At 42.7% G+C, this 19,087-nt stretch overlaps 1 protein-coding gene across 2 annotated transcripts in view; it reads left to right on the top strand.

The window, feature by feature from the left end:
* LOC144798336 (serine/threonine-protein kinase MARK2-like) overlaps nucleotides 1-7,894 on the top strand; it is a 282,100-nt gene extending 274,206 nt beyond the window's left edge. For both annotated transcript variants that reach the window (XM_078669166.1, XM_078669167.1), the window contains exon 6: nucleotides 2,638-7,894. In XM_078669166.1, coding sequence (XP_078525292.1) covers nucleotides 2,638-3,856 — 1,219 coding nt within the window. In that variant the 3' untranslated portion in view covers nucleotides 3,857-7,894. The remainder of the gene's footprint in view (nucleotides 1-2,637) is intronic.
* Nucleotides 7,895-19,087: the final 11,193 nt, after the last annotated feature.

Below are 19,087 nucleotides of genomic sequence, written 5' to 3'. Positions count from 1 at the left end.
TCTTCGCCTGCAGGTTCCCACACCCACTATCCAAAGGCAACGGTCTGTGGATGAACTTGTTAAGTATATTTGCTTACGCTTTTCCACCTCTCCCTCTTCTTCCGTTTGTGGTTTGGAAACTAGTAGCTCCTACTTGGGTTCACCAGCCATGGTTCAGTACACTACTCAAACTCTCAGTAGTTCCACACGAGAAGCTTCCCCTCTATACGGACCTTCTCATTCAGAAAGTTGAGAAATCATGCACCCAACTGCAAAGGAACTCAACCTTGTGATGTGGCTCCTGAGATAATAGAATTTGGTTACCTTAATCTCCCACCTGAATGGATGGCCATTCTTAAAGAAGCTCACAGGCCTACAACTAAAGCGTGCTATGCAGCGAAGTGGGAAAGAATTGTCTTCTACTTTCGAAGTAAATAAATTAATCCATTTGATGCAACTGTGCAAAGAATTGTTTGCTACCTTCTTCATTTGGATACCTCTTGCCTGACTTACACTTCAATATGTCTACATTTAGCTGTAATCGCGGCCCATATACAAAACAGGCAAGACTTATCTCAGTTCAGGGTGCCAGTTATTAAGACCTTTATGGAAGACCTTAAAAGAGTAATTCCACCTAGAGTTCCACCTGCACACCCTCGTGGAATCTCCATATTGTACTTACCAGCCTTTTGGGTCCAACATGTGAACCATTGCATAACTGTCCTCCTCATTTCTTATCTTGGACGGTTGCTTTTTTGCCTCACGGAGGCGTCACTGAGCTCCAGGCATTAACTTTGGAAGAACCTTTCTTCCCACTACACAGATTGTCCTTAGAACCAACCCAAAACTCCTTCCAAAAGTGATTTCATCTGTTCACCTTAATCTTTACATCCTTTCCAATTATCACAACTAAAAAACTCCTACGGTTGCCTCAGAGAAGGCAATTTCATGAAGGGCAATGGATTTAAGTATCTTGCAAGTAATGTTCCAGGCGATTTACATGTCAATCCTTATTTGATAGTGTTACTGGGAAAACGTTCGCCATGATTTCCCACAATTACTAATCAGTATGTGCAGGGGGAAATACCACATTGCAACCCCTAGCCGCTTTCATGCATTGTGAAATAAAGACTGTCCTGGTGGGCCTCTTCGTTGTGATAATTGGAAAGGCTGTAAAGATTTTGGAACAGTACAATAGGATAAATAACACTTTGGCAGTGCAGTGTGGACATTGTAGTCCAGGATTGAACAACATGTCGAAGATTTGTAGTGAAGGCCCATGTTTTTGTGTGACTATTAACATTTTGAACAAATACGTTACTGGTATATGTAGAACACAGTCTAAAGGAACTACATCTTCACTGATTCATCTTATGGCATGCTGTACAAAGTGTAAATAATACATTAGCTAATGTTATCTTATTCAAAGTCTTTCTTTACTGTTGATGTAATTTACGTCTTAAAAGCAGAGTAACTGGCTACATGGTATTTAGCACATGATTAAGACCTGCAGAGGTCAAAATGCATCATAATGAGGGAAACTTTGCTGTGAATAAACACATGGTAAAATTAGGAACGGATGGTGGGCTTGATTCATGGTGTTGCTCTTTTGGCTCATGGTTTCTTTTGGAATATTTATATATATTTTTTATAAATGTATTTATTGCTGCAATCCCATGGGATTGCAGCAAAATCTGCCAGTTAAGTGTTCTTTTTTAATTTTGGCCCCAGGGGTGGCCCCTTTTTAAACTTCAAGACAGTGATCTAACTCCTAAGTCATGTAATGGCTGCCGGCAACATTTTTCTCATGTTGCTGGCAGCCAACCTGAGCTATTGCTCCGCTGGAATCTGACTCCCACTAGAGGGAGATGGCCCATGGGTAAACAAAGCTCCCTGAGCAAATCAGAACGCTCTATTTTTAAATTGGCGATCTCGCTAGACTCACGGGCCCAAACATCAGATATACAAATATTTTAAACCTTAGTTTTTTTAAACACTACTGAACAGATTTATATTAAATCACAAAAACACAATTTGTGAACCAAGATCTAGCTTTCTGCTAAATTTGGTGTAGTTCTGTTCAGCAGTTTTTGTGGTAGCACTGCCTAAAGAAGTCTTTAGAAAATGCATGTACACAGTGTTTGTCCAGTGGAAGGCGTTGTGCCAAAACACATCGGCCACCCGTTGTTCAACTAGTTTCCCTATGACATGAAATAAATCACGTATTTCAAGAATTGCAGTCTCTAGATCCTCACAGCAGTTGTGATTGCACTGTAATTCGTCAAGAGTGCCCTGTGTCTGGAAAACACTGATGAAAGTTAAGAGGCCCCAGTATGTGTGTTACTTAATGCCTTTCGCCATTGTGCAGTTCTAGGTTGGATCTATTTATCATCGAAAATGGATATTTTTGTTGTGCTAATAACTTGGGTGCCATTTGACGAATCTTCACAAAGCTTGTTGTGACACCACACCAAGGGACAAAAAAGAGAGATGCCAAATTAGTTAGGACTAAAATAGTGCCCATTATTTAAAACCATTGAAAGGAATAGAACATATTTGTGTTCACAAATAAACATTGTGTAAGAAGATCATAAATTAAACTATTAAAGCTATTTCCTTTGAATGCTAACCAATACTTTCTGTTCCACTGTTTTTCAGACGACCACTGTCACAACCTGTTGGCTCAGTGTGCAACAGTGAAATTCACCCCGCTTTTGCAGACATGACGGACGGATTTTCTGCATTTTCCACCCACCGCAGCTCATCTGAAACGTTCGCAGAGGATCCTTGTGGGAATGCATCATGCAAAAGGAAGTTCATATCACTGCCCCTCGTAGGGGAAGAGGAGGTCTCGCCCTATATTATGGACCGTAAACAAACAGTTAGGATGCTTCTACAGCCCTCCCTGTTGGATGCGCCCATTGCTAGAAGCCTCCCAGCATTACAGCAGATATATGAAGAAGAGGAGGATGAAGAAGACGAATGTGCAAGTGACTTGGCCGAAAAGGGACTTTTCGCCAAGAAGGAGCCACATTTAAGCTGTCAAAGATCTTTACTGCTTGAGGCCAGCCTCCACCAGCATGACTCTCAAGGTCAGGCGTGGAAGAGGTCTTCACACACCACAAAGGAGCAAGGACTGCTTGACCGTCTTATGGAAACGAGCATCAATTTGAACAGTGGTGACTTGGCTAGTCAAGAGCATGACTCTGATGCTTTCAAAGAGGAAAAACAAAACATTACAAATAAGAGCATGGTCGCCACCCACATATCAAATGACCTTTCAATAGGGGTGAATGTGGAGCTCATTGGCCAAAAGGAATTTTGCTGTATGAAGGAAAAAGACTGCGGTGCTCGGACTGAGAATGATCAGCCGACATGGAACAACGTTGACAAAAAGGACATTTTAGAAGCAGAAAACAACAACAATACCACCAAGTTTGAAGGGGCCATTATTGGGCAGCATCCAAATAACATGCACCTGCTCCATCATCTCAGCACTGATCCTCTTGTTATTGACACCAATGACTGCCCACTCAGTCAGGGTGCAGAAAACATTAAGCCCAATGCCACTGGGGTCCCATCAGTGCTGGAGGAAAACTCAAGGTTGGCAAAGGGAGCTTCAGAGAGAGGGAGTTACAGCCAGCCCAAGTACTCAGCTGACAAGATCTCTGAGAGCTTTGACAATGCCACTCTGGGGATTGAAAGCACGGCAGACCCTGTCATTAAGCTGGATCCGGCCAAAAATAAGAGCTCCAAACTGAAGGACAGGATCCTGCAGTTCCCTCTGTGCGAGAAAGCTCTCGCCTTCCGTATTAAGCCAAGCTCCAAAGAGAGCCTTCTCTCACTGGGCCAGTTTAACTGCTGCCATGTCATATGACCACGTTTTGTTGCATGTCCCCTCAACAACAATAATCTGACTGCACACACTAAGGCACTGCAAACACCCATTAACCATGCCTGCTCCTGCTCACCAAGCTTTTGTTTAATTCATGTGGGATTATGTAGAGCCAGCCTGACTACAAACGGTGTCCCAAAAGGTGAATGTAGACGTAGGAACCAAAGGTTTAAAAATGATGAAGTGCCCCGGAATAAGAACAGTTGTGAAGCCTTTTGCAAGGGAAACAGGGTATGAGTGCAAAACCGTTAGCACCTAAAGGGTTTGGTTAGCACAGCGAAACACATGCTATGTACGTCTGAGCCGGGCATATATTTATTTCAGTAACCCACCGTTTGTAAGTTCGAATTTCACCTTCTAGAAAACTAGCATCAGTTCAGTAAATTTAACCACCTTGTATTCTACAGTTTAATTACCTCAGCACTGTTCTAGGTTAGAGAATGAATTTCTATGTGTGTTTCATCACTAAAACTGACATGATGGTTTTAAACCAATCTTAGGGTGTAAGGAACATGGCCTGTCTTTAGCATTAGATTATTGTTTTATTTGAAATATGGAACTATTTGTGCAGAACCTTGACTTTAAAACCACATGCAATAATGTTGTTTGTGCTGCCCGTGTTGCAAGGCCTTTTTAGGAAATATTTACATTTATGGGGGAAAGGGCAGATCTCTGTCTACTAGATTGGCTCTGGTGCCACGAGGGACTAACATCACTGTAAAAGTAATGCATCCGGCTAAAGCAACAGGCCTGAAGGGCATAAGTTCCACAGTATTGTGCTCATGTATAGGTGCTGATGGAGTGTTCTGCTACACTTTCCTTTGCTCATGTCTTAAATTTGCTAAAGTCAGTGCTTTTACAACTCCTGTTTCTGTAACTTATTTAATAAGTTGTGTGTTTCCCTTCCAAATCTGTACAGTTCTTCATAGGACCGTGATGAATCTTAAAAACTAGCAACAATATCTGTCATGTAAAGCACTTGATTAACCTCTGACAGAAGGGGAAGAAGCTTAAAATGGCCTCGCCCAGAGGGCATTTGGTTAGAAAGATGTTTTGTTGAGCAATCGTTTTTGTTAACGAATATAATGGATAACAAACCTCTCCTCCACACAAGGAGACACAGAACTCACGGCACACGTCTTCAAAGGAGTGAGATTTAAGAGATTTTGACCAAAGATTGAATCACGGATTTCACCTTTTATGCAAAAGTCTAGTGTTGATGTACTGAAGCCAGAAAAACTACATTTCAATGTATGTATACCATTTATTGGCTGCCGAAGGTCTTGGGAAAAGAAGCTAACATCCAGCTGCGAGTTTTTATTGCGTCAGACTACGTCTTCAGAGGCGAACGATCTGGCTTCCTACCATGTCAAAGGGAGCACTTCTAAAAGTACAGTCACATTCTTGAGTACTCCAAGCTATTGAGTAGACTAGTTGACTTCATTGAGTTCGAAAAAGTAATTTTTGACAGGTAGAATAGGTCTCCGCCAAGAGCATCTCTGCTCAATATGGGCCACTGCTGAGTTCCTGGTTGTCCCCCCCTCATGTTATACATGAACGCAGCCTAAACTCGCTTCTGGCTGGCCCACAAGAGCTCTTGACATCATTCTCTTTGAGTTAATAGGATTGAAATTCAAGTCAAAGACAAAGTTGAGACCTGAGGAGTTATCTTTGATAAAAGGCTAACCATAGAAGAAGGCGAGGTAAATCTGGTTATCCAATCCTGCAATCATCACTTCGTGATTCAAAACAATCCCCTCATTTACTTTCTCAGTGAAGTAGGGTGAATATAGCTGGGGTTTTGATTGGAGCAAAAATGGACCAGGAGAACGCTTTTATTTACTTGAACCTAAACCAATTGCAAGAACTACAGAATTCTGCATCACTATGTTTTCTTAATATGCCTAAGAAGTCCCATATCTCTGCTTTTTGCAAGAAATGCATTGGCTACTAGTAGCTGCACTAATCCAATTTAAAACTCTTCTACTAACTCACACATCCCTAATTGGCACAGTGCCACAGTATTTGAAGCAATGCTCTTCGATATATTGTCTTGCGAGAACACTAAAGTCAGCTGAGAAACGTCTGTTGGTTCCACTTTGGAGTATTGAGAAAAATTCCAGAGTTAAGTGGCCCATAGTTGTTGACAGTGTATTATGAAACCCTTTCCCCATAGATATGTGGTAGACACACTAGAAGGATCTAGAGATGCATTTGTTTGTGTAAATCTCTCTCTGCAGAAAGCCACGCTTAGTTCCCTATTCCTGTCCTTGATGTTTTGAGACAATATGATAACAGTCATGATCTCCTAATACAAAACGTCCCACTGCTAGATTATATGAAAGTGAAATTGTCTATTGAGACCTGTCAAGAGCAAGATTATGTTCTAAGATGCACAGGGAGTTACACCACTCACAACCAAATGAGTGACACAACGTCCCATTGTAATTTTCCTGTGCAGCTAATCTGTTTTCCTGAGACAGTTTAGAAACGGACCTGGTCAAGAGATATTTTCACTACGCTCTTCAATATATTAACAAGATTCCCAATATTGGACCAGTGCTTTATGCTGGAAATGACTATCAAAGATAGGAACCACTCCAAGATGGGAGTGGCTCTCCAAGGTAAAAAGCATCTGCTGAGATGAACACATAGCTCCGAGATGGGTACAGCTGCACACAATGGAAATAGCTCGCCATAATGGGATTAGCTGTCGCAGTTGGGAATGGCTCTCCAGGTTATGAATGCCACGTCTATTTCTGTGCACACTACATCTGTGCCTGAAGAAAGTGCTGTGTGCAGGAGGAGCTAGCTTAAGAGAAATGGAGTTGTGCCAGAGATCTCAGAATAAAGGGATAGCTGAAGGAGACCATGAGGGTAGATGTGTCTGCAGAAGAACTTGAGAATTCGCCTCATGCGAGCCTTGGGAAGAAAAGCACTCTGCATGAGAGCTAGAGAGAGGCGTTTGCATGAGAAGCTTGGTAGAAACCGCTTTCTACAGGAACTCTTAAAAGAATGAGAGTAAGAGATGTGTTGCTAAGTGTGTGAGATTGTCAGAGGGACGGGAGGAAACAGAAGCTAGGAGGCCGTATGCAGTTTTCAATTGGGGCTTTTTATTAGGTGCTTGTAAGTCCGAACAAGTTAGGTTGCAGTATGCATGAAATCATCTGGGTTGTCGGTATGGATCCTTCTCTGCTTTTTTTTCTCGGGAGACTCTTCAACCACTGGATGGCTCCCCAGGATACCCAAAAAAGAGAAAGAGTAAGTAAGTTATGTGGACCTACGTTCTTTTCTGTTTATAATAACCATCACCACATCCGGTGGGAAATGTGCATAGGACTTCTTTTGTTCTTTCAGTGCTCTGAGTGAGGGCTGGAGTGGAGGAACAGAAAGTCTAAATGAATGTAAATGCAAGGGTGCCTCCCTCTCATTAACAGTAACCGGTAGCTACTGAGGGAAGAGGATAACAAAAGCGGTCAAAATGGGCCCTCCCTTAAAAGGCTGGTTAATCAGACCTATGCATGGGCTGTTTATTGCTGTTCCTCCTTTGAGGTGTTTCCCAGCCGTCTCAGGACTTTATATCATCGGTATCTGTCCCTCTCGCGAATCCCATGCATATGAAAAGAACAACAAAACAAAACAAGCATTTACAATGCGATGGTCTCAGCATTATTGAAGGCAGAGCTATTGGTATTGCTCATGACATTTTTTTTTTAAAATCATAAATAAATGGCATTGTCATTTACATTGCCAATAGCTTAATCGTTAAATAAATGGCATTGTCATTTACAATGCCAATAGCTTAATCGCTCGCAAATGCATGACCTATTGCATTTACACCCACACAGAGCCACACACACATACAGAGCCACCCACACACAAATACAGAGCCACCCACACAGAGCCACAGACACACACACAGAGCCACACACACAGAGCCCCACACACACAGAGCCCCACACACACACACAGAGCCCCACACACACACAGAGCCCCACACACACAGAGCCCCACACACACACACAGAGCCACACACACACAGAGCCCCCCACACACTCGGAGCCCCCCACACACACAGAGCCCCCCACACACACAAAGCCCCCCACACACACAGAGCCCCCCCACACACACAGAGCCCCCCACACACACACAGAGCCCCCCCCACACACACAGAGCCCCCCACAAGCACCCTCACCTCTTAGCTTGCAGCACCTGTAGCCCTCTCTTCTTTATTGAGCATACAGTGATAGTGCTGTTGAATGGTAAGCTCCCTCAGCTTACAGAACCTGCAGTCCTCTGTTGTTTATTGCGCAGATATGGACAGCTCTGGTGCCTTGTATATAGGATAATGGGGTGTAAAAGTAGCTTGTAGGTTCCCCAGGACCATGAGTCCCTTTACCCTGGTGAACATGTTTTAAGGGGTGTGTAAAGAGAGGCTCACCGGTGTGCCAGGCAGGTTTCAGAGTGCTCGTTCTGCCAGCCTTACATGGGCCCAGCTCAGGAGCGCAGTCCACCCCTGGTGTAAACTGTTACCGCAAACAGTGAACACATTAAACCGCATAAAGCAGGCTTATCTGCTCCGAGAGAGAGGACTTGGGCAGATTATAGGTGGTAATTTCCCAGCAGGAATCCACAACTACTTAACACTAAAGACGCTCCTGCTGCCACCGCAGACACGGAACACCTGGCAAAGCAGCGCCACCACCATAATGGGGCGCCATCCTCGCAGGCAGCGGAGATGTATTTTGAAGCAGATGCCGCCAATACAGGACATACTACGGCCCACAGGAGCACCGGTGCTCACAGGGCATCACTGGGGACAAGATGCTCATCTCGCTGCAGCATTAGGCAATGGGCACAGTGCCAGCCCGGGAATCTGGTAGGAAACGACATGGCTAAAGGGGCAGGGGCGGAGGCAGCCATGGAAGCCCCCGATGCGGAGACTGCTAGCTCAAGGTATACAGCAGCAAAATGGCGGCCGCAAAGCTCCGAAAATTTTAGATTCGGGGGCGTGTTTTTGGCGTTCTGAGTGATGGATGACGTCACAGTCGAAAGAACGCAAAAAAACACGCCCCCGAATCCGAAAGAGACGGGGCTTTAAAGGAGTGATGACCCTCTCCTCCAATGGCTGGCCTCCGCTTAGGAAGCCAGCCAATGGAGGAGAGAGGCGGGTTCAAGCCCCCATACTCCAAAACATTAAATCTCCTCCTCGACCTAAAAACAACCACACCAATTCTATCAGAGCCGATCCCACTTCTCTTGGCTCTTCCTGATTAGACTTTACCCGCCCCGTTTCTCCTGTTCCCCTTGTCAGAGTAGCTTAGGTTTCCATCCCCTCACTCCATGCTGTGGTATCCCCAGGGTCCTCCCCTACCCTGTCTGGTCCACTTACTGCTGCGTTGCTGCGGCATCTCCTGGGGGTGTCCACCAATCCTCGCTCCAGACCTCGGGTCTGTCGTCCGCTGCGGTCTCTATCCCCACTTCACTTTCTGGCTCCACGCTTTATTCTATTCTCTTTGGCCACCGTCTACTCTCCCGATTCTCCTTCTCTATGTTCTTGGGTTCTCAGCTACCTCCCCTTTCTTCTTCGTTCCTCCACTCGCAAGCCTCTCCTTTTCCGGGTCCCGGTCTCTTCTGATAGGTTCCCCAGAGGGCGAGCTCTCCTCCGTCGTTCTGCACGGGAGAGGGTGGGAATGACCGATTTAACCCTTTGGTTGCCTTTCCCATGCTCTGCATGGAGATTCGAACCATGCAGGGCGTCCGGTGATGTGCGACGGGGCTCGTAACCTGACCCTGCCTGACAGAGAGATAGCTATGGATGATATTTCTCAAAGGACCTGAAAATCAGTCTACTTTCCCAAACTATAAACACCAATTCTATCCTCCCTCCTTGTAAATAAACATTATTCATATCACATGGATTACATCCTTTGATCGCACTGCTGAGCTCTAATATCTACAGTACAATAATTTCGAACTGACATTTTACAGTTCGGAAAGTCTACCCTAGCTTCTATTAGATACACAAGATAATATTCTCTGTAACAGTCATTACTGCCATTCCTAGAGAATTCAAGGTGTGCTCTGACCTATCCCATTGAACATCACTCTTTCCAGAACTGTGCTCTTCTGCTGCGAAGACTGTTAATAAGGTTCTTTTATGTTACACAACTGACCTTGAAAGGTAAAATGGAAAATGTACTACTTTAAAAAAGGCCGAGCCATGCTTCACTGGTAAACTAGGAAGGATATATAATGTAAATTTAATATAAAGAAAAAACTCTTAAAGAATGGAATCATGAACCAAATCAGATCATGTAGACCGTGGCTAGCATTATAATTGTTCAGAGTAAAAAGTATCACATAAAATATGTAAACAGTTGCTTTTGAGTGATCAAGTAGACTTGACCAGTGGAACCAGGGCCTGTTCCGATTGCTCTATAGGCTCGCCCTTTCAAAATTAAATTACTTTGAAAGGCTGCATTGTGCACAGAACTAGCTTCTGTGCCGAATCAGAGCATGCACCAACCAACCCTTACCTTCTAGGCAGAGGCATATCTGTTCCTGGCACCTAGAATTCAGAAGGCTCCGAGCAGACTCAACGCTTCCTCCAAGAGACCCTCATTTTCAATGATCACAAAATACAGAAGAAGATATCCTTCCTAAATAACAGCTTGCTGAGTCCCCCGAGGATTAGTGTCATAGATTGAGATATTAAAGAAGCACAGAAGGCTGGGTCAGGTCTATTACTGTACCACAGTGAAGTCACACCCTTTGTAGGTTTACTCACAAACGGCAGGAAAGCATAGACTGTCCAGCTCCTCCAAGCCTGATTGAATGCATCAACTGCCAGAGCACCTAGGTCTGGCCTCCAGCTAAAAGACCAGGCAGAAAGATCTCATCTAAAAAAGCTTCCTAAGTCTACTGAAGCACTCGAAACACCTAAGGATCCAGCTTCCAGTCGCTGTAGTCACACAGAAATGAAAGCATTCTAGATTAAATATATCCAATAATATTTGACTCTGAATAAAAAGTTTTGATCCAGGCTGTAGTGTTAAATAGCTTTGATCAGAGCTTCAAGCACAATGAAAAGAAGTTTACATAAGGACAATGTGTCAGAAGTTCAGTTTCACCTCTCCTGCTTCTTCATACACCTAACTTCCGGAACCTGCAAGTAACTGCAAAGACCTCTACGAACAAGCACGCACTGTAACGAAAATTGCTTGGATTTGACTCTTACAAAATCTGTCTTTTTGTTGTATTGCTCTAGCTGTTTCGAGATTATGTATCATGAAATAGCAAAAATAGTTGATTCCCAACTTGGCCTGAAGCTGAATCTAGGCCTCCTACCAAAGATCATTTCCAAGATTCGGGCCAGGTTATTAATTGAGAGGCCATTAAAGTAAAGGCCTTGGAAGAATGGACTCAAAGCTGAAAGTATACGTATGATGGGGGGGGGGGAGGGCACTGTACTTTACAGAAAAGAAACCTCAAGTTGAAGCAGAGTCTTTATGTCCCATTAAGTCCGCTTCATCGTTTTGTGCTGGAGCCTCATAATTGCTTCTGTAGCTTCCAATATAAAACCCAGGAATGCCAAAGCCTAAAACGACTGTTGCATACACTTCTTTTCAGCACAAAAACAAAACTTCCTATGAGGTTTGTGATATATTCTGTTTGTGAGGCAGAAAATATCCTTCTTTTTGGACATCAATGTCCAAACATGTTATTAAGCAAAAATACATTCACCCCGAGCTGTGACACATATTGTCAAACAATTTTTGAAAAATACAGTGGTGCAGAGTGCGGGAAACTGAAGGGCTTTTCAGTGTCATCTCACTCTCATTGGTCCACCACTTTTTCTTAGACGCCCAAACAGGTTGATAAACGCTCCCAAATGATCCTCAAAGACACTTGGCATGCCCACTGAACCCACCTGAAAGCCGTCAGACATTCATCCATGCCATAGATTTTTTTGGTTTGCCTAAAGACACCCCCAGCTTTCTCCTCTGGTCCACCCCCAAACTTTCCAAAATCAGCAATCCGATACCTTAAGGCTCAGCCAACTTCATGCATCCTTACTTGGGGCCTAATTTATGAGGTTTTGGCGCAGGGCAGTGCAGCAAGGAATCTTTGCTGCGCTGCCTTACGTCAAAACAAAAGAGCAAAAATGGGCCACATGTATGTGATACGGTGCATATGTGTCCTTTCCCCCAGTACCGACGGCACAATGGCCTGCCATGCGCCAACGTGCAAGGGTGCCGGCGTTGCAGGGCTGATTGATTTTGTGCAGAAGGGACACCAATTCAGGCACAACATCGCCTGGATTGATTGATTTCCTCTTTCAGAATGCAGCACGTATAGAATAAGGAAAAAACGAGGAGTAATGAAAACATTTCTCCTTGTTGCCCCCCACCAGGGTGGCCTTAGCTTCTGACACATTCCTGGGTTTCCTCGTAAATCTGGGAATGCTTCAGATTCCACGAGTGTTACATGGGAAAACCCTCAGCAACACCTATGGAACACCCCTTCCATGCAGTGTTCTGCGTGAAAGGGGCACATATTTACAAGGCCATAACAAGCGATGTAATGTGGCTTAACGTGGCCTCGTGAATATGCAGAGGCACATTGCGCTACCAGAACGTCAAAAAGTGACATTCCAGTGGTGCAAGGTCCATTGGTCGTTAACTACCACAGTCAGTCCTTGATCCATCTTCAGACATCCCCAGCTGGTCATCGGATCCTACCAGATGTCCATCAGGAACCCCCAGCCTGCTTTCAGACTTTCCCAGCAGGCCTTTGATGTCCCTCAGCCAGCCTCTATTCAGCTTCCTTAAAACACCTCAAGGCCACTTCAGAAAAACGAAATGACCTTCATCTAAAATATTCAGAATTGCTGCTCCACATCCCACTTGCATAACCTTGCTGGCACATAATACAGTGGAAAGAAGGTCTTCTAATGCATCATACAATTTGCCGATGATAAAAACCGTACACCCCCTCCCACCTCATTCCCAGGTCAGAGATTTTTGGCACTTATGTTCAGTCATTCTCATTTCTAGTTTTTGTCTTCAGTAGAAAATGTGTTTATTAACTTTGTTTTTGAATAGTGGTTTTAATTGTCTTTTAACTAGAAGAATGCCTTTCTGGCTGGATTAATTTGCTCAAAGCCTTTTCAGCCAATACATGTGGTTGAGGAGCATCCGCTGAAGAATCTAGTCTTTAAACTTTTTTACCTCCATACCTCAGAATGTTCTCAACCTCCTAAACCATTTATTTCCCAGAGTTCTCTATAACTTCCGAATTACCTTGCAGTACTGAGCAGACTGTGGTGTAACCTGCCACCTGAAATGGCTGGTGTCATGGAGAACAAACTGTTATCATTAGAAACTTCCTGTACGGCTGTGAATACAACAGGTTACCCATGGAGCCTATTCTAATATAGAAGGTTAAAACCAGAGAAACATTTTAGAATGATAAGTGATGTTAGCAGCATACAAATTGCTTAGACCTCAGAACTCCCACAAATGGGAGTGTGTGCACATAGGCACATGAATTAGCTTGCCTTTCTGCATGACTTCCAAATGAAGAGCAAGAATAAAGGAAACATATATATTTTTTTAAAACAGTGTCACAGCGCACACAAACTCTCATTGAAGCAGATGCATACATTTAATTTTAAAACCACAATAAAAATCAAAACTGGCTAATGTGCCCTTTTAAAAGAGTACATTCACTTAGAAGGACAATGACACACAGTTACTATAAATACATTGAAAAAATGATATGATAGGTATTCTGGTTTCAACTAACAAAAGCAATACTTCAAATAACAGAGAAAACAAAAAAACAAATTAGTTGTAGGCGAGCAGTAAATGAAAGAGGATGGCTCCGTCATGTTAGGGTCTTTTGTGTGATAGTTTAAAGTTCCATCTAAAGTAATATTTAAAAAAAGTGCTCCTGTGGGAGTAGCATTAAAATATTTTAATAGACAATGGCTAACATCTTGACATAGTGTTGGGATCCATGCAGCATATAATGAAAGTTGTTATTCACAAAATATTAACTGACTGACGCTCGTCGAGTCAAAAGGGGAAATTTTAAAAAAATCTGTGCAATGCAGCGCAGCCCCGTGCGAAGCTGTGCTGCGCAAGGGGCTGTGTTACCCTTCCTGTACAAAATGCAATGCCTAGACACGATGCAAAGCTTTTCCCAACTTGTATGTGTGCTGCACAGTGCAGCATGCATGCAAAGTTGGAAAGCATGGAGAAATTAAAGCAGTTCTCCCATTAGCACCTCCTTTGAAAGGACGTTAACTTTTGGCACAAAACCATGTCTACAATTCTTTGTAAATATGGTTTTGTGTCAAAAGGCATGGGTGGTTGCATGGGAGTGCCCATGTAACGCCCCCTCAATGCTGAGTAACGCAAAGCATTGCTTTGCGCTGCTCTCCGCTACTTTGAGGGTGCTCTCCAGCTCAAAAGTAAATAGCAAAAAAAAAACATTTTGCGTTGGTTAGCGTCACTTTTGTGGTGCTAACCAAGTGCAAAATATTTGCATAACTCCCCCAAAGTATCTTTATTCGGTCAATAAATATGGCTGTAAAAGCGCACACAGAAACATTTTACATTTAAGTATTTAAAAGCAATGAAGAAAAAAATAGATAATAAGATATATAAGATCCTTACTGTGACATACTAAAACAGTACTCGATTAAACAGTTTAAATCTGGCCTGCTGTTAAAGTGCATAGTTTTTCCTTAGTTTAATAGTGGTAATATCATAATTAAGGACAGCTCTACAAGTTTCAACAGAAGATACATTTTGTAGATAAATTAGTCCTTCTTTATGGGATACAAAGTGCTTTTTTAAAAACAATTGAGCGCAAAATCGATTTCTGAGGGAATAATACAATGTGCAGAAAAGCACAAAGTGCATAGTACTTTGAGCAGTAACCGCATCACGTGGACAAAAAGGAAGAGAGGCATGCTGAGTATAGTCTACAGGAAAGGGCACAAGAGAATGGAGTGGATGTAACCTTACCTGGTAAGGTAGACTCTGTACTCCGGATTTGTTATCCAACTTAAATAAGGCTCCCTCCAAGCCTATGGATACTGAGATCTCCATATATCTGGTAACAGATGGAAAATTCAGTGAATTCTTAAGTCTTGTTTCTTCTCTAGAAGCGGTATATTTCCCTTTTACGATCTCTTTTGCTGTACGGCCAGTGTTTCCAGATTTTTCAAAGAAATGACCAAGATCCACTGCAAAAGGTGTTTTTAAAATAAATCAACCATGGGAGAGCATTCATGTTATCTAAATTTAGACAATCGGCTATCACCGATTGCGATAATTGGGCCCTAGGAGTATTCCATGTTTTTAACCATAAAAGAAGTGGGGCCACACTGACTTGACCTGCAATTAAACCTAAAACCAATTGCGTATGTGTGATCAAGCTCACAGTAGATTTAGGGACTGCTAGTAATCTGCACACAAAAAACTGTTTGCGGCAACATGAAGTTTCCCTGGAAAAGCGTAATCCCAGATGCCGGCCCCATAGGTGCCTACAGATAAACATTTACTCTTGTATAACTGGAGCATCTCCTGAATCAATTTTTGACCCACTTTTTTTGTGAATCTGAATATTACATAGCCAGCCACTTCCATCTTCTGTGCTCCTTGGATCATTAGCCTATCCCATCGAACATTGGTATCCAATAAAATACCCAAATAATTCAAAGTAACCACTTTTCCAGTGGAACTACCCCCTATAAAACCTTTTTCTATTTTGTATGTCTAGGGCCACATGACATAATAATGGACTTTTGTTGATTCACTTTAAGTCTAAGACCAAGCATAACATTGTTTAAAACCATTAGAAACTGTCTGGTGTCCATTGGCTGTCTGACTGACACTCATGCAGCAATGGCTGATAAGTGGGATCCATGGATCAACGTTTCAGAGTTGAGATCCATTCAGCAATGATTGAAGATTGTTATTCATGCATCAATCAATACCATACTTAGATTAACAAATATTGTTTTTCATAAGAGTAGTCTGCCTGCATGTCACAGCAGGGGAGGCCAGTCAGGGATGTGAATCGTCACAATCTGTTATGCAAATATTTAAATTTTGTGCTACTCGTGGTCCATTGTTAGTCTAAGTATGGGATTGATTGATTGCAACATTATCTACAGTTTCTCAGAGTGCCTTTGCCAACCTTCATGAAACATAATACATCCATTTATCCTTGGTGCATGTCCTGCAAGAGCATTATGGCCAAGCACAGCAATTCTTTTCCTTATAAGTAAACAATCCTGGAGTGACTTCCTCTTTGGCAACAGTTCCTCACCTGGCTTCCAATATATGGTTACATGTCTACTTGGCAGAGCCGTTCAGCTGATATTGAATAAATGCTTTAATAAAATAGATTTTCACAGTAGAGATAACAATGTATTTCTGAACCACCTCTTCCTTTTCACGTAGAAGTTGTTTGAAGACAAAAAGGTAAATTGTTGCATTCTTACACATATGCTAGGCTGAGACTATTAAACAGATATTTTATACATGTTTGAAAGCAAGTTCTTAATGGAAAGCGCTCTGAAAACCTCTGGGATCTTGTTTGCGCTATATAAAACTTTATACATAAATAAATAAGAGACTTTCACAGTGAAATTAAAGATTCTGTCATTCACCTCCCCCACACCCCACCCCAGGGGAATTGTTTAGCAAACAAAAAGGTAACATGTTGCATCTTTTGGGGGCAGGAATTCATCCTATCGATAGTTTCCAATAGTGACCTCTGGTTGCCGTGGGAAGGAGACTGGCTCTTTCTTTGGTATTCTAGCCTCTGGGTGCACACTCTGAGAATAACTATTTTAGTGGGCTTTTCTCTTTCTCTTTTTCAAAGGGTTTACATAAGTGTGCCTGAATACTGCAAAGAGTGCCCGCTGCTGGAAATGCTGAGTTTGACTGCATGGTAGTTGGGGTTTCCATCATGGAGCAGCTTATGCAGTCTATTTTGAATAAAGCTTCTTGCTTCTTTAGGGAGACATTTGAAAGTGATTGTATTTCCTTGGACCACTGCCAGCCTTGCAGCAGCTGAGAGAACATCCTTTAGGAGAGTTAGGTGAAGCTTAGGGATTCCTTTGAGTAAAGATGACAGAGTCTAGTATTGACATAACCATGGTTGAATTCCAAGTTTAAAATCTTAAGCAATAAGAGGTGTTCGTTCTTTCATTATTCCAGCTGGAATTGAGTCCTTTTAGCTAATACAACAATGTGTTCTTTTAGAATCAAGTGATTGTCATTGATAAAGACATGTCCTTTTGTGAAGGCAACAATTTCGGACTTGCAGTATATCACTGATAGGTTTTGGGGCCAGTATTGTACAGGCCTTTAGGCAGTTAGTATGGGCACTTGGGTAATGCAATGCGTTGAGTGTAGTTTGAGATGGTGATGTCATCCATGACTGTATGTCTCTGGCCAGTGAGTAAAATGTCTTTGGGGAAGATCTTTCTCTGCTAAGCTGACTATGGTCAGCATATAAGAAGTATGACATTTTTGAGTTTTTTGGAAGGGGGGAGGCCAGACGTTTCATAGTAGATGAAAGGATGGGAGTAGGGCAGTGTTTGCTAGTAAATTTTAGATTTTTATTTACTGGTCCGTGTTATCCAGATATCAACTCACGCCATTTATATAGAGCTGTCCTTGAAGTATTTCAGGATTGCGGAGTGGGTACAGGGTCATATGTCTCTGAAAAGTCCAGGAAGTATGTATGCATGCATGTATGTGGTGTTGGTACAGTGCAAACCTAGCCAAAAGGTAGCAGAGCTTTGTACAGTGGCAAAGATATAGCTAAGAAGTGACTGAAGGGTAGCTGCATTCTGGGAATAAAAGTGAACGGTTACTACATTATGATGTAGCAGTCTTTAAAGGGGCATGGCTTCAGCTTGAGCTTTGTTGGGCAGCCCTGATGGATACAGGGTGGATAGATGGAGAAGGACTGTTGCCTTGTGTTTTTGCCTCAAATCAGATGTTATTCTTGGTGTAGTATGCCAGGAGCCACTGGAGATACTGAGCTTATCGGCCAGATGTGCAGTGGTGCTAATTGTGACAGCTTTGTAAATGATGCCTCAGGCTTTGGAGATTGGTTGGGATGGGAAGGGAAGAGGAGCCAGTGAGGTTCTATCAGTGTGCGACTTTAGGGTCTGGATGAGACATGCTGTGGGACGTAGGATGCTCCTAAAGGGACCGGTGTGGAGTCCTGGAGGCCATGGGGATTTAGCGGCTCATTTATCACAGGTTTCGACTGGACTGTTGAAAATAATTCAAATTTTTAGTATATCGTGGTACCATTTCAAAACTTTTTTACTGATGCTCATGAACTAAAAAGCTTTTGGCGTGGTGGATTTCACGCCCTGTAACAGAACTGTTCCAATGCAGACTGAAGCCAGCTTCTGTGTACATGAACAGGAAATGAGAAAAGCACATATTCAGCATTACAGGCTGAAGGAGGAGACTATAAGGTCACTGGCTAAAATCATGCACTTGCCGCATCTCTTATGGCTGAATGACACAAAGCTACTGGGGGGTGGCTGATGACCAAGCAGGGCAGTTTGCGTACTAGTCAATATTTAGAAGCATCCAATTGCAAATTACACAGAAAAGACCTGCTTGTTTGTGTTTATCTAGGACCTCCACTGCAGTGTAACCAACATGTGCACTTAAATGCTCACCGGATGCTATTTGTCCCTACAGCAAAACCTTTTTAAGGCAACACTGATTTCCTCACATTCAGTAGGAAGTTCTCGCTTTTCTCGCTCTCAAACTCAAATTTACCTGAATATATACAGCTTTGTACAGTGAACCATAAGCTAAAGACTCAGCATTGGAAAGTAAATATGGCATTCCTTTGTGAAGACGTACATATTTTAATCCTGTGTTTTGTTCTTCCAAAAAGCATGTGTAGTGCATAGTCCGTTTGAAACTGAAGTCTTAATACAAATGTATAGTTTGCAAATATAATATATATATATATATGTGTGTATGTTGAGAGAGTGAGAGAGATGCATTCTCCCTCCTGAATTTTTGTAACCAATTGCAATCCTATTTATTGCTGTATCCACGTGTTTTCTTGCGGGCAAGAAATGAACAGTAAATACACAATGTCTTTACTAGACGGTTCTTTTCACTAGTAGGGAGAATAGGCTTGCCT

The sequence above is a fragment of the Lissotriton helveticus genome, chromosome 12 (assembly GCF_964261635.1).
Source record: "Lissotriton helveticus chromosome 12, aLisHel1.1, whole genome shotgun sequence".
Classification (NCBI taxonomy): Eukaryota; Metazoa; Chordata; class Amphibia; order Caudata; family Salamandridae; genus Lissotriton; species Lissotriton helveticus.
This window is presented reverse-complemented; position numbering and strand designations above follow the sequence as displayed.